The sequence below is a fragment of the Manihot esculenta genome, chromosome 14, assembly GCF_001659605.2.
Source record: "Manihot esculenta cultivar AM560-2 chromosome 14, M.esculenta_v8, whole genome shotgun sequence".
NCBI lineage: Eukaryota > Viridiplantae > Streptophyta > Magnoliopsida > Malpighiales > Euphorbiaceae > Manihot > Manihot esculenta.
The window spans coordinates 28,193,803-28,210,726 of NC_035174.2; the positions used below are offsets into that span (position 1 = coordinate 28,193,803).

Genomic DNA, 16,924 nt, shown 5'->3' on the forward strand with positions numbered 1-16,924 from the left:
CCTGCTAAGTTATTTCTATTCTCTCCTTTCTGCTGGGAGACTCTCAAAACTGTGAAGGGAGCTCCTCAAATTTGGGGGAGGTAGCCTATTTAAAGGCAATCTACCTCCAAAGGGTGTGGCTGCCAAAAATTCCCAATTTTTGGATTTTTCTATAAAAATCCCTAGCCACACAAGTGTCTCTTCCACCTGGACCAATCAGCTTGCTCCACCTCGCAAATTGCTAGGGATTGGCCTAGAAAACCATCTCTGCCGCCTGCTCAGTTTCTGCCCCTGCTTTGTTGGTTGCACAGAGAATTGCCAGCACAACACTGGCCTAGTCGGTGCACCTGGCCCTCGCTGATAGGCCTACCATGTGCTCCCAGCACGCCAATCATTTTCCACCGACTCTGTGGAGACTTCTGGCCTGTCGTGTTAGGAAATCAAGAGATTACTGCAATCCAAAACACGCAGCGAAAAATAAAAATCTCTGTTTCCCTACCAGGATCCAAGTGCTTCGTTTAATTAGAAAGGAAGGATAAGGGACTAACCTGTTAGACTCGATAAGAAGATACTATTGCGAACTGATGGTGCTGGTTTTTCAACGAACACCCGCTATGGTATCTATGCGAACGTCTTTTATCATTCTAGAGTGCTAGCTCTCTCAAAGATGGATAAGCTATGTGCTTTTCCAATCTGCAGCTCAAAACGATTTTTCCAAAAACCTTAACCCCCACATTCATAGCAGGAGTTTTATACGTTTTAAGTCTTTTTATTTTTCCTCAATTCTTTTCGTAAAAGAGTTGTGTTTATCACCCACTATCACAATTTTGCAGATACTCAAATATCTTATGTGATAGAGTTGTGTTCATAACCAACTATCACAATCTCGCAGATACTCAAATATCTTATGTGATAGAGTTGTATTCATAACCAACTATCACAATCTCGCAAATACTAAAATATTTTATGTAATTGAGTCCTTTATCTGTAACAGTTACAGATAGACTGCAGATCCTTTTAAATATTATTATCTTATAATAATAAATAATTGATATTAATAATAATAATATCTTTATTATTATTAATTATACTAATGAGCTTTTAACCCATTAATATGACATAACACATCAATAATGTTCTTTTGTGTGTGACCCAATAAGCTCATATTAATTGATAATAGACCTAGTCCCACAAGTCCCATAAATCATAATCGGCCTCTAGCAAGACATTATGACTACCCAACTAATATGAGGATCAATAGTCCGATAAAGCCTAATAAATAGAATATGTATTAATCTCTTTGTCACACGATATCTAGTTTGAACATAATTCATAGTCAATGTCAAACTTATAATGTTCAAACTTGTGATTTCTTGATCTCTAAGCAGACTGATAAAACCAAATAATATTGATCGCACTATTAATTCATTTGAGCACGGCCATACATTTCTCAGTCTCACTTATCGAGGGGTCCAGAAGATATCTCTCTCAAAGAGAGGGACAAATTCTATCTTGATTGTTCAATATCCTCTACATAATTTCTGCCATGCTCAATAATAACCTTTATGATTGTCCGATTAAAGAAAATGTTTGGTTATGTCAAAACATAACAGTCCTTATGTCTTATGTTGGAAACTATGACAATCTCAAGTCAAAAGATTAAGATATAACTACTTTGAGATCACTTATGATAATAACCTATGTAGTGATCTCAATGCGGGTCCATCCAATATTTTGTTCTCTAACAAGTATCTATAATTATTGAATTATATCAACATATACATAATCATCTCATGATTATCAATCAATAATCATACTAGTTATATTTTATTATTATTAACATAATAATAAATAAACCAGAGATATTATCATTATTATGTAACATGCAAACATATAATAATGATAATAAAACATCTTTTTATTAATAACCAAAACGATATACAAAAAGGTCCAAAATAATGGCTTAGGGCAAATACACTAACATGTCGGCAGGAAGCTTCCAGAGAATTGGCTAACTCTACCTGCCAATTGTTTCATTTATAGGCCAACCACGTATGCCTGCCTAGCCAATCATCGCCCATCGTCCATCACTGACATCATTGGCGCCTCCTCATCGTGTAACTGTGCATGGGCGTGTTGCCACATCCTCGCATGCCTACTCGCCTAGCTGAGGATCAGTTGGCTCATCCGTAGGCCTATGACTGTGCGCCCCGCAGCTCTGCGCCCATCGCTTCCCCAGCACTCTTGGCACACGCGCACACTTTCTGCGCACCCCGCAGTCCCATCTGCGAGTAGGGTCACTTGGCCTCCTCCGTAGTCCTACTGCAACTTGCTTGCTGTCTGCGCCATACTGCCTCTGCGCACACTGAGTCCCACTGGCCAACCAACACTCCGCAGTTCTGCTCACACTTGCCTGCATCCATAGGCCTATCAAATCTGCCCAGTGTCCGCAATCACACCTATGCTAGTTTTGCCTATAGGCCCGCTGACCTCGCTTATCTGTCCGTAGGCCTATCAAAACAGCACCCGATAGCCAATTAGCTTCCCTGACCAAACTTTCCAAAGTCCAACACTCCGAATTGGTCTGGACTTTCAGATTCTGCCAAATCAAGGCAACTTTGAAGATGGCTTCCACACATCCACGGTGCCCAAAACCAAGAGGTGTGACACATTACAATATATCTTCTAAATTTCCATTTGGCATGTATTCATATAAAAGCATCATGGAGTCCTTCTTGTTGTAACACCCTAATAATCTCACCACACTTCTATGCCTCACATTTCCCAACACATCCACCTCAACTACCAGCCCTCTCCTCTGTCCAATATTTTCCTTCCTATGATCTCACCACCTGGCATCTCAGCCGATTGAACCATTCTTATTATCTTATCGGTCATGGATAGGAACTCCAGCATATCATATATCTGCCGTCAAATTCAAGGGTTGAAAGGCTGTTAATTTCCTCGCATTCGTCGTTGAACTTGCGGTTATAATTTGAGTGAAAGCACATGTTCCTGCAACTATACGAATACTCCAATATCAAGAGGCTAGTCTCGAAAGCTAATAACATATCCTATCAAACTAGTAGCCATAACAGAAAATGCAAAACCCTGAACAGGAGATAAAGTAAGAGGGAGATAAGAGTCATTGGAGGAAGGAGTAGTGTTAGTCCCAACAAGCCCCAAAACAATCAAAATAAGGCAGATATAAATAAGGTTATTTTTGTCTTTTTCCTCTTATATAACAATAAAAAGTAGTGTAAAAACCATTTCATCCTCTCTTTTATCTGCGCCGCTTCCCGCATGGAAGAAACATCGAGGTTTCTTTCCTTCCCTTGCCCAGATCACTGCTGCGCTACCTCCCCATCATGCATAATATCCATGCATGTAGATGTCCACTTTCCTCATGGAGATTCTGGTCTTCGATGAGAAGGAATAGGTTCAAGAGCATCTCCCCTGCCACTGCTGTGCGCCTTGCCGACATCGACGTCCACGGTCTCTCTCATCACCTCAGCTACTATATCTGTGTTCTTTTACCTCCAAGCTTCAAACTCCTCCTTTCTTGTTTATGAGCTTCTTTTTTTTTTTTTTTAATTTGCAATTTTTTTTGTTGCTAATTAGGTTATACTTCGTTTTTATTCAATTTTCAGTTGTCATTTATTGCTGTGGTGATTTTGAGTTGCTGTATTGTAATTACTGATTATTGTAAATTTTGATTTTTCTGAAAATTAGAACAAAGGATTGTGTTTGAGCCTTTGAGTTGTCGATTATTGTGATTAAGCCTTGTGATTCAATTTGGTTTGTTACGTCTTTTTGGGTTTGTATTTTGGGACTTTGCTATATGTGTTTGTTGATATCATGATGCATGTTCGATTGATTGGGAAAGGCATGGAGAGTTTGTAATTCGGCTCCAGTTAATTTCGGTTTTCACCTCTTATGCCCGTAACATCGGTTCGGTTTGGTCTAGAATTTTAGTTTCGTTACTCCCTTTTAACTTACGTAAGTAAAACTGCTCAAGAAATTGCTATTTACGCATGCTACGATGACGGAAAAAGGCCGGACTTACGGCTGCTACCGCCATTTAACCGCTAGTTTGGGATCAAGGGTTGGTTGTTTTTGCTGTTGTTAATTCTCCCAAATAGAGTGTTAAGTCGGTTTTGGTAGTAGATTGATGAACCCTCTGGTTGAAGGTGTGATTTCTGAGCCAGCTTTCTTTTTCAATTTTTAATTCTTTTATAGTTGCCCTCTGTTTTTTTGTTCAATCAAATTTTCTTTTAATTTTTCTGATTGGTTCTATTCTGTGAAATGATTGATGAATCATATCGCAAACTGGCATGTTAGTAATCTCAATCTGAAAGCACTTTCTTAAGTATGAGTCGTTTCTTGTATTTATTGCTCAACTTGTCAGAAATTAGCATGCAAATGCCCCGTGATTGGTTGTCTACTTGGTGTCTGGAAATGTTTCTTTGGAGAAACAGAATTTCCATTCACATAGTTTAGATGGAAGTTTATCATATTAATTTCTATATTTCATATTTGGAGTTGGACAATTGTAATTACTTTTTGTGGGATGCCATTCGTGTTTATATTTATTTTAACTTTAGGTTTGGACATTAAATAAACATGTTTGCTGAATACAGTTTAGCTTGGATCTGCCTTTCTTGCCATCTGTTATTGTTTGTGCGACTGCCGGTTCAGGCTCTTGCACCCCAAGTCAATTTAATTATTCAACAGGCAGTGAGGCTTTCCTGAGAAATGCATAGGTGGATCTTAAGGGGATTGCATTCTCGTTTGAATCAAACACATTTTTTCTCATGTGAAAGAGCCTTAACCCTAGGGCCACATACCCTTGATCCTCTTTACTCCGACATACCCAGACCCCATAGAGACAAGTCTCAGAGAAAGCCATTTCCGACTCCCATGAAAATTCTCATTCAAAAAGCAAAGCGGGAGAAAGAAGCTAGAAAGGCCCAGCCTTGTAGGATGCTTGAGCATCCACCTGAAAATGGACTATTGGTCCCCGAACTTGTTGAGGTGGCACACCAAGTTTATCGATCCCGACAATCTCTTCTCTCTAGCCTGAGTAAGCTTGTTAAAGTCATTCCGGTTCAATGCTGCAGGTATGGATTGAGTATCGCTTTCTAATTCGGTTTCTGTTATAGTATTATGTTACTGGGCATTTCATTGTGGCATAGTTTATGATTTGTTTTTTAGCTGTTTAATTACAAGTTTCTTCAAAGACACTGGTGGTCTATTTATATCTGGTTGGGCATGATGATATTCTGGGTGTTTAGATATCTTCCAATCTTTAGTTCATTGGTTTTGCTTATTTCAATAAGTTTTTCTGCATAGGTTCTGCAGTGAGGTTCATATTGGTCATGTGGGTCATGAAATTAGAACCTGCACTGGTCCAGGCAGTGGTTCCCGGAGTGCTACTCATGTTTGGAGAAGAGGAGGTGTGCGTGATGTGGTCTATTTTCCCAAATGCTTCCATCTATATGACCGTGTGGGTAAGCCAAGAGTTGGACATGATGAGAGGCACACTGTACCAAGGATACCCGCTATTGTGGAGCTATGTATACAAGCTGGGGTAAGCCTCGAAAAGCTCCCTACTAGGAGGAGGACAAAACCCGTATATTCTATAGAAGGAAGAATAGTAGATTTTGAGCTAGTACCGGAAATGAATGAAATGAGGGAAAACACTCACTTGGGAAATATTGATCCTCTTGCATGTTCTAATTTTGGGACTGATTGTGATGAAGTGACAACTTATTTTAAGTTGGAGAAAAATACTGATCATTTGGATGAATCAATTGATGGAGCAACTGATTTGAGGAGTTTAAGCATTGGGACAATGGATTCATGGTTTGAAATGATTTCAGGGGCGGAGAAGATCATGGATAAGTACAAAGTTTTAACCTGTGGATACTGCCCTGAGGTTCAGGTAGGCCCCAAGGGACATAGGGTGAGGATGTGCAAAGGGACCAAGCATCAGTCTCGTGATGGTCAACATGCATGGCAAGAAGCAACTATAGAGGATCTTGTGGGTCCAAATTATGTCTGGCATGTTCGAGATCTGAAGGGTCCTCCTCTGGATAACCAATTGAAGAGGTATTATGGCAAGGCTCCTGCTATAGTTGAGCTATGTGTGCAGGCTGGTGCACCTGTTCCATATCAATATGAGAGTATGATGAGATTAGATGTTATTCCTCCTAATCGTGATGAAGTTGATCTTGTTGCCTGAAATGGTGTTTCATGATGCTGTTAGGTGTGAAAATATCATAGCTTATTCAAGCTGGGGATGGCGAAGCAATTATGTGTTTATAGTATTTGGCATACATGGCCAGTAATTGCAAACTAGTCTTTGGCTTTTGGATGTGGATGGTGTTTGCTCCGGTGGTCCTTGGGATGCTTATCTTATTGTCCCATTCCAGTTCCCAGCTTGCTTAATGATATTATCAAGTAGAAAGAGAAGGTGTATGACATGTGAATGAAGAAGTGCCTGCCGGTGAAATATGCCTACTGTTCTCAAGAAGCCAATGATATTTGAGTAGGATCTCGATCATTCTTGATTCGATTCCCCTGTTGCAAATGGGTTAAGAGAGCAAACAAAATGGTTCGGTTCTGAGTTTCTTTTTGAAGACAATATTTTGTCATGGTAGTTCAAGATGTAGTTCTATTACAGCTTTAGGGGATTGAAATAGCATCAGCGAATACAGCCATGGTCATGATCCAATAGTCGGACCTTTGTTAGTTGCCTAAGGAATTAATGGAGGGCCTTTATAATAAAGTTCTCTTGCAATTTTGTGCACGAAAAGAAATGCTTTGTCTGGCTTTAAATGACAGTGTGACCTGACGTCTGCTTTATTTCTCCTCACATTTTTTACTGTTCATTTTTTCCATTCATGCATTTTGTCAGTTGGGGATATAATTCAGCTCACTCGTGTTGTATTATAAGCTTATTATGTTCATTTCCATGGAAATATTATTTTATAGGTGCATGCTTAGCATGTTCAAGCTGGGTTTTCATTGGCATTAAAGGATCATGCTTGCAGAAGTTGAGTTGGAAGGAATCAAGTAACATACAATAGTTAGAGAGATTGTGTGTTTAGCATTTCCTCTCATTATTTTCATTTTTACACCAGCTGTAACGCTTACATGGGACTGGATTCTGATATAGTAGGAGTTATTTGGCATGCCAGAAATGCGGGTGGTGATTCATGTGATTAAACTGATGTGGTTGCTTAATATTATTTTTTCCTTTTTCTCGCTTGATTTGTCTTTAAAAAGATTCCTGTTTAAATTAGTAGAAAACTTAATTTATTTTATTTTATTTTATTTTAAGTGATTAGATGCAGGGAACTAAAGAATAAATGAAATTGCACCCTTCTTTCCAGATAATTCCTCAAATAAGATGTGTGTGTGTGTGTGTGTCTAGAAGTGTATATATTTATTATTTCACATTTTATAGTTTTATTATTTAAGTGAATTACATATTAATAATATAATAATACTGTCATAATTTTTATTTATTTATTTTAAATTATAATTTATATTTTATTTTATTTTATTTTATTTTTATAATATCTCTCAAAATAATTTTTAATATTTAATAAAATTTAATATATTTAAAATAGATATAATTAAAAAATTAATAAAAAAATTATATTTTTTTAATATGTATTAAAAAATAAAGTGGATAGAAGTATATCTTTATATATTAATTAGAGATATATATATATATTTTTATTAAAATTATATACTTATTTATTTGACATAAAATAATATAATATTTTTACTGAAAATAGTATATAATTTTAAATGTTAATGTTATATATTTATTATTATTTTGATGTTAATTATTAATATTCTAAAATAAATATTAGAATATTAAAATTTTATTTAATGATTGGATTGGAATTGAAATTAAAATTAAAGATGAAAAAGAATCAAAATAAGTATTGAAATTGAACAGAATCTGAACAGGAGGTATACTGAAATTACTTAAAATTGTACCGTAATTTTATTTAAAGTATAGTTTTAAAAATTAAAGAACTGAAAATTTAGTTTCAATTCTAATTTTTAATAAGAATTATTATCAAAATTTAAATCGAATAGTCCCAAAGTTTTGAAAGTATTTTGAAAGAAAAGAAAGTAAGTCAATTTCCATTTTATTTTAACCAGAAAATATATTCATCTACCGATTATTGAATGTTCAAAACATTGAAAATATTTTCTTAAAAAAAATATTTTTCACAAAATAAACACAACTTTAAAAATGTTAAAATGAGTTGTTTAAAACATATTTATTAACAGTGATAGCACAGAAGGATATTTTTGTAAATCATTCTCAGTTTTATTATCATCTTTATGTGCCCTGAGATAAAAAGGTCACAAGGAAACAAATTAGGAGAGAATTCAAAGTATACAGATTCTGAAGTAGCCGCAAGGGGTTTTGCAGTAGAGAACCATACATGACCACAGCAATATGCATCTCCAATCGGCAAAGCAATATGTTCATTACCAATCCTCTAAGTCTAGACCCTAATAAAGAAAGAGATACTTTCTAACAAAATCTTTTTGCATAGCTGGTTCCTAGTCAATAGTGTTTTTTCCTTTACACCACCTATTGATACTGATGGTGTAATGTTTAACTTGCAATACAAAACTTATAGCCATAGATCCCTGGTCAGAAGCTCGCCACTAATGTGCATGCTGATGCCTTTTGCATCTGTACAAAATTTAGATTCTTTTATGCACTATTGTTACCTAGATTGTGATATTCTTAAATAGTAACACGTGGTATTTAAATTCTTTTATGCACCATTATTATTTAGATCGTGATACTCTTGAGTTGTAGCATGTGATATGCTGATTAATAAAATAAAAAATACATGGATATGTATATTTATTCATTTCTTTTATATTTTTATTTTGATCTATTTTAAATAAAAAAAAATCTACAACATTTTGTTATTTTATAATTTAATTTAAAATTTTAAAAATTAATAAAATTATTTAAAATTATAAATTTTATTGTAATTATATCTAAATTTAAAATTTGGAAGGTTGATGATATCTAGTTGACGTACTAAGATGAAATTGCTTATTTTATTATATCCATATGCCATATAAATAAATGTTATTATATAAAAATCTAAAATTTTTAGCTATTTTATAATTTAATATAAAATTTTAAATACGAATATAATTTAATTCAAAATCTCTAATTGTATCCCCTTTTCTGGCTAAATCTCTATGATCTTATTATTATATTTCATTTCTATCTATTTAGTGTAAAAACTATAATAGGACTTCTTTCTATTTTTTTGTTTTGATTCTCTTTTAAGTTTTTTGAATTTTAATCATATTTACTCTTAATATAATGTTTTTGCTCGTCCTTCAAGTGCTGACTTATACTATTAAACCGTAAAAAAATATTAATAGCACATCTGTAAATAGTAAAACTATAATTTTTATTTTTTATTATATTGACTTGATTTTTTATAATAAATATAGCAAAATTTATTGCGATAGTCCTCTAATAAAGTATTTAAAAAATAAAAAATTAATAAATGAGACTTATTTATCAGATTCTTATGGCTACTACATATCAAAACGATCTAAATAACCAAAATAGAGGATTCAATAAGAAATAAAAGGGTTATTTATATGAAAATAAATAACCCATATTTGTCAAGATCCATGCAGCATTACTCTGGGGAATCTCACATCCGGACAAGTTTCTCTGTGGATCTGTTTTGTAACCAGTTTATGTAATGCAGTAGCCTGGAATGAAGAAAAGCTCAGTAGTAAATGGATGATTCATGCAACTGGAATATGCAGTCTTCAAACATCATAATGCTCTAGCTATTTGGGCATCATCTGTTAATGTTTTCACCAGTACTAGGTTCCAAAATTAAGACAAATGAAAAATAAATAAATAAGAAGCAACTCAAAAAATTATACATAACATCAAACCTACCCTTAACAAGCTCAAAATAAGATCAAAATGATTTATGGTAACTCTGGTAATGATCTTCATTTTCCAAAATATTTACAGCTGCTGAGGCTCACGGTGTCATTTAGGCACCTCAATTCTTTATAGGCACCTCCAATGAAGAACTAACTGAATTGATTTAATTTGAAATTTTATTTGGTTTTTATTCTTTATAGGCAGTTTGAAAAAAGTCCAAAATAAATTTCAAAAGGACAAAAATGAGGCTCAAACAGTATCAGTATCAGATCACCAGCATCAGTTCATATTCAGTTTGTGATTCTGCAAATCTAGAACTAAACCTCATTCTTACTGCTGCTCAAATGCTAATACTTCACTCAACTGAAAACTCAAACACCATAGTGTGCTTGTATGTTTCACCGGGTTGAACGACAACTGAGGGGAAGTTTGATTGGTTTATGGCATTAGGAAATCCTTGCGTCTCCAAACACAGACCTGAATGCTTTCCGTAAACAGCGCCTCCTTTACCAACAACTCCGTTCACGTAGTTTCCAGTGTAAAATTGCATCCCAGGAGCATTTGTCCACAAGTTAAGCACTCTTGAGCTTGATGGATCCTTAAGTTTTGCAGCACGTTTCAAACCTGATTTCTCTTCACCACAATCGAGAATGTAATTGTGATCATAGCCTAAACCAACTTCATGGATAGAAGCACCGACTTTCTTCTCAGAGGTGAAGTCAAAAGGTGTGCTTTTAACTGGCATTATTTCACCAGTTGGTACGGTATTCTCATCTACAGGCGTAATATGAGATCCCCATATTTGAATTGAATGGTCTAGTATGTTCCCGGAGTTGTGGCCAGCCAAGTTCCAATAGGTGTGCTGGGCTAAGCTGACTGGAGTTGCTTTATCCTTAGGCACTGCTTCCATGTCAAGCCTCATTGTCGTGCTTGAAGTAAGCGTGTAAGTTGCAGTTATAGAAAGATCTCCAGGGTAACCTATTACCACAAGAAGCATAAAAGATCAGAGGTGAGAGAGAGAGAGAGAGAGAGAGAGAAAGGAGACAGGCGTAGGGCACTACCTTCCTCTCCATCATGACTTTGGTACTTGAAGGTAATTGATGGGTTTTCACCCTTCTTATATTCTGCTACCTCCCATATCACCTTATCAAATCCCTTGTGCCCACCTAAACAAGAGAAAAATAACTTGAATCTTATTTTTGATGCACACAGTTGAACTAGTACTCAAGCAATATTTGGTTCAAATGGCCTATTTCTTGAGAGGCAAACTTCTCAGGAAGTAACTTGATTGGATCAGAGGGAAGTAACTTTCTACTATAAAGGAAGTGAGAGCCTAGACTTCCAAGGAAAATGACTAACCAAACAAGCAGAATTTTAGCACTTGCGGGAAATTTGGAACTTGAAGTTCAAGAGTAACCTCCAACTAAATAACACCTTAGTAATCACCCCCTATCAAATTGTCCAAAAATACCCTAAACTTGAACCTAACAAGAACACTGATGCTTTTTCATAAGAAAACACTGTTTGATAAAAGAGAAATTACATACAAACATCAGTTTACCTCGGGACTTCATGAATCAAGCTGCAAACTAATTTCAGCCATATAAGCTCTTCAGCATATAACTAACAAAATGCCTAAGAATTATATACACTGATCCCATGACAGTTTCAACAGGATTGAAGTAAACAAGAACACGACTAAAAGAGTCGAAGAATTTGATGATTACATACCATGAAGACTGTTTGGAGCCTTGTTAATGGGCAAAGTGTACTCCACCCCATTGAGAGTAAACTTTCCATTTCTAATCCTGTTTGCCACTCGCCCCACAATGCACCCAAAATAAGGTGCAGCACCCTTCTGCTCACACACATATATAATCAGAACAGGATTTTAGAGAGGAAAATTTTTGAAAAAAATCAACTATGATTCCCTCAGAATGCTAATGCAAGCTGCAGAAAGGAAATCCCATGAAAATGATTGGCTAGAAAGATCAAATGGCAATTGCAGGCAAGGTTGACATAATGTCGATCACATCATTAACACAATAATGACAATACAAGATGAGCTGTTTTACTCTTTTATCAAAAGCGAATCAATTTGCCGACAAGTTTGATTTGAAACGAATTACCAGATATGGCTCAACAGAGTCGAATCCAAGAACAACATCAGCTAAATTCCCTTCAAGATCAAGAAAACCCAGAAATAATTGATTAGAGAGAAATTGAATAACACTATTTGAGGGCAAAAGAAAAAAAGAAATGAAATAGAAGCATGAGCTACCATTTTTGTCAGGTACGGACAAGGAAGTAATGGTGCAACCGAGATTGGTTATCTTGACGAGCATGGTGCCATTGTTGAGCTCAAAAATTTGTGGGTTCTGGGTTTGATCTGCCATGGATTCTGAAACACTAAGGGCTGAGGGACAGAGAGACACAAAGTGTCTTTGGTGGCTAGTTCGGTTTCCTTTTGTATTACGTTTGAAAAGCTGTCCTTATCTTCTCCACCTACATAGCCAATGTGGCTCTGACTATAACCATCTGCCACCATCTTCTATATTTATATTTATATTTTTTATTATTTATTTTTTTTAGGTGACCTTTCTTTGCTCTTCCGCTCGTTATACTAACTTTTTAATTTTTAAGGCAATCCATCCTTTTAATTCGTCACGATTATATCTAATATTTAAAATTAAAGCAAAAGACCATTTTATACCTAATATTTAAAAGTAAGATAAAAAAATCATTTTAAATTCCTAATAAATACTTGAATACCTATTTAAATTTTTAATAAATTTTTTATTTATTTAAATTACCGAATAAAAAGTAAAAATATTTAATTTTAATTAAACTTAAATAAAATTAATTTAAATAAATATTAAGCACGTGAGTTGTACACATCTAATAGATATTAAATATATTGTCAGAGCAATGACTTTTTCTTTTTTTCTCTCGTTCTGAAAAAGATGAGAGTTTTTCTTTCTGTATTTTTTAATTTAATATTTTAATCTTATCAAACTCAAAAATAAGGACTTTTTCTTTTTTTCTCTCGTTCTGAAAAAGATGAGAGTTTTTCTTTCTGTATTTTTTAATTTCATATTTTAATCTTATCAAACTCAAAAATAAGGACTTTCAAGACTATAGAGAGATTAAAGGAGTTATTAAACTTGATTTAGGAGGATATCTATGAGATTGAAGAATTAATTTTTTATATATGGTAACAATTTATCAAAATGATTTTACATCTTCTCTTCATGTGATGAGATTCAAGTCTAGCAAGCTCATAGCTTAATCAAAAGAAAGACTATCTCATTTTTATTAGAAGTTTCAAAGAATTCCAGCTCAAAAAATTTTCTCTTCTGCAACAATAATTTTTCCCATTGTTTCTCAGCATTGGTGGGCATTGTTAGTATCTTGTGATAATTAGATGTTGGTGTGTTGTACTCTTCTTTATCATTTGATGACACGAGATCGTTAGCAATGCAACTACCTCATCACCATCATCTTGTATGAGAACCTATGATGTAGCAGATTCTTCATCCAATTCTGGTAGAATTTGTTGGGGTTTGTTATTTAGTTTAAGTGTTGGGTTTTAGGAGAAAAGTTCCACCCACTTAACAGCAGGAAATAAGAAGTAAACGAATTGAGTTATTTCTTCCTTTACTGTTATTCGGAGCTTAAATGAACTAAAAAATTTAGTAGAGAATTAAATGGATATTCAAATATTTATCAGTGGTTCAAAAGGGCTTTTTGCCTAAAATTAATTTTGACCATAATCAGATACCGTGCCCATCGACGAGATTGATACCCTATCTCTCGAGCTATTAATCAATGTAGATGCAAAAACTCTAATAAAATATGAAGCGAGCCTCCCAAAAGTAATAAATATAGTAATTTTTGTTTCATCTTGAACAATGATGCCTAACTTATACTTGCAAATTAAACAATAAATGAAACTTTTACAATTATTTATTTTGATTTTAGAAGAAAGTAACAATGATAAAAATAAAATACCGAGGTTAGAGATTCTTTTAGTATGACATACTTCTTGTTCCATCAAATAGTATCAATATAGTTTCTTGTACAGCTTTTATAATGGAGACATACTTTATACTACGAACCAGTTATTGAATTAATGCTTTTTATAATTACTTTATATTTGAACTATTTGATTAAGTATTCTAATTCTTATTTTAATACTAATAAATAATTGATGTGCCACTAATTATTTTTATAAGTGTTTATATGAGTTTATAGGCCCTAATTTAATTAAATAGAATTACTTCATTTTCAAGAATGAAAAGTGTCAAGATTGGAAATATACTACAAGAAAGGTACCAAAATATAAATTTTAGTTTGTGCATTATGAATTTCAATTAATTAATTGTGTTGACTCAAGTTTATGTTTTAAATTCTAAAACTTATAAATATGGCTAACTTTTAAGAAATTATTTTTGGGGACCAAAATGAAATTTGACATATGGAGCTTTTTTTAAGATAATTTTCTATCAAATAAGAGATTTCAAATTATAGATTACAACATTTCAAATAGAATAAAAATTGAAAGTTTGTAATTTAAGTTTTTGCTCTATAATTTTTTGAGGGACCAAAATGGAATTTTATAAATGGACTGTTAAAATTTTTTTTTGGTAAAGTAAAAGATATTAAAATATAGATTAAAAAGATTCAAACGGATTGAAAATTAAAATTTTATAGTTTAAGTTATGATTTTTAAAAAATTTAATAAAGAATTTTGAGCCCCTAAAGTCAACTTTAGGCAGTGGAAAAAAGAGAAACAGAGGCATAAGTTGCAATATTTAGCCGAAAGTTGGGACTTTAGGTCTCTGAAAGTCTATTTTTAAACCTTGAGCCATAATATTAATTTCTTAGATAACTTTGAGTTGTAATTGGTTTGTGATTTAGGATTGAGTGAAGATTGTTGAGTGAATTTATTATATTGGGTGTGGTTTTGAGCAAAAAATTGCTCTTGTGAGAAAAAGAGGATTGTACATAGCAAGAGTTTTGCTTTAGAATTGTAAGAAGTTTTAATCTACACCTAAAGAAGATTTGATAACGGAGTTAAACTCTCAAGAAGGGTTTTGAGAAGAGGACGTAGACTTGAGATAGCTGAACCTCTATAAATCCTTATATTTATTATCACTCTCATTCCTTATTCATTTTTAACTTGTGTTTTTAGCCTTTAAATTTTTATAAACCCAATTCACTCTTCCTATTGGATTGCTTAAAGGGACAACAAATGGTATCAGAGCTAATATCATTTTTTAGAAGATTTAACCATTTTGGAGTAAAGATCAATAGTAACCCTCAATGGCAACCCTCAATGTTCAAGGGACAATAAGTGGTATTAGAGTTAATCTCCTTTTCTAGAAGATTTAATTATCTTTGGATAAAGATCAATGGTAACTCTTAATGCTCAAGAAGGCCAATCGATTGTGAGACCACCCTTCTTTGATAGGAATGACTTTCTATATTGAAAAAATAGAATATACTATTTTCTCAAATCGAAAGGAGTTGATTTGTAGGATATTATGGAGAATGGTCATTTCTTTCCAATAAAAATGGCAGTGGGAAAACAAGAGCAAAATCTTAAGAGTGAATGGAGTGAACTAGAGAAGAGAATAGTAGCGCTTAATGATAAAGTCATTCACATTTTATTTTGTGCTCTTAGTAGAAGTGAATACAATAAAGTATGCATAAAGTCTACCACCAAAGAAAATTGAGATACTTTAGTTGTTACTCATGAAGGTACCAATCAAGTCAAAGAAAAATGAAATTTGATATATGATAGGTTCATTGAGATTATTGGAGGGATGAAATCCCTTGAGAAGACATTTACAAATGAGGGATTGGTGAAGAAAATTCTTAGATATCTACCTAAGGTGATCTCTTTAAAGGATGCTAAAGACTTGAGTAAGGTATAATTGTATGAACTTTTATTGATCTCATTAATTATGAGATGACATTAAATAGAGAGCAAGTGGAGAAATCTAGCAAGTGAAAAAAAGAACATTACTTTAAGAGTATCTTCCAAAGTATCTAGTGAGGAAGAAAAAGAGCTAAATGAAGAAGAATTAGCTTTGGTGACTAGAAAGATAAGAAAGTTATTATTTCAAAATAAAAAGTCTGTCCAAAGAAGAGTTTTAGAAAGAACAAAGGTGAATCAAGTAAGAAGGAAGTGGTTATAAGCTATGAGTGCAATAAACTGGATCACTATAAAGTAAATTGTCCCAAATTGAAGAAGCCTATAAAAAAGTTCAAGAAGAAAACTTTCAAAACAACATGAGATGAGTCAAGTGACACCAAAGAGGAGGATACCAACATTTGCTTTATGGCCTTAGAGGAAAGCTCTGATAAGGTAACTATACTTGATGATATTACTAGATGTGATGTTGTTGAATTTTCATACGATAAACTTGTTAATTCTTTAAAAATGATGAATGATAAATTTGAAAAGAGTTATAAGAAAAATAAAGTTTTAAAAAATGAGTTAGTTAGCTTAAGAAAGGAAAGTGAGAGCTCACCTAAGAAATCTTTACCCTCAAATGATGATTTACAAAATCCTTAGATGATCTCTCATTAGAAAAAAAAAATTGACAAATGAAATTCTTGATTTGAAAAATTTTCTTTCAAAATTTTTAAAAAGTAAGGACAAACTTGATGAAATATTAGACTCTCAAAATTCTCCTAGCATCAAGTATGACTTTGGCTATAATAAATCAACTCAAGTCCTTCCAAAACTATTTTTATTAAAGCTACTAACTTGAATGAACCTAAGGTGTCTAGCTCTAATGGATATGAACCTAAAGCTTCTAGTGATTATGCACCTAAAAAGAATATACATGTAAACTAATCCACTAGTCACAATATTCATATAACACATATAACTAGCCAACTTTCATATAAAAGAAATGATTATTATACAGCACATATTTATAAGTCATATAATCATCA

The 16,924-nt window shown here is 33.5% G+C and overlaps 2 protein-coding genes across 3 annotated transcripts; one reads left to right on the forward strand and one right to left on the reverse strand.

Annotated features, from left to right (window-relative positions):
• Positions 1-3,216: 3,216 nt before the first annotated feature.
• LOC110600062 (APO protein 3, mitochondrial) lies at positions 3,217-7,249 on the forward strand. Of its 2 annotated transcripts, none has more exons than XM_021736764.2 (3): positions 3,217-4,169; positions 4,620-5,099; positions 5,332-7,249. In XM_021736764.2, exons 2-3 carry the CDS (start codon positions 4,735-4,737, stop codon positions 6,221-6,223), a joined length of 1,257 nt encoding a protein of 418 aa, XP_021592456.1. In that variant the 5' UTR covers positions 3,217-4,169; positions 4,620-4,734; the 3' UTR covers positions 6,224-7,249. The 2 variants fall into 2 exon arrangements, with proteins under 2 accessions (XP_021592456.1, XP_021592455.1); XM_021736763.2 differs by having other exon boundaries at positions 3,218-3,474.
• A 2,864-nt stretch (positions 7,250-10,113) lies between these two features.
• Positions 10,114-12,478, reverse strand: LOC110630764 (galactose mutarotase). Its single transcript, XM_021778333.2, has 5 exons — positions 12,237-12,478; positions 12,085-12,134; positions 11,687-11,813; positions 11,017-11,121; positions 10,114-10,933 (listed from the first exon to the last, which is right to left on the reverse strand). The coding sequence occupies exons 1-5, from the start codon at positions 12,349-12,351 to the stop codon at positions 10,311-10,313; spliced, it is 1,020 nt and encodes a 339-aa protein (XP_021634025.1). The 5' UTR covers positions 12,352-12,478; the 3' UTR covers positions 10,114-10,310.
• Between the last annotated feature and the right edge of the window lie 4,446 nt (positions 12,479-16,924).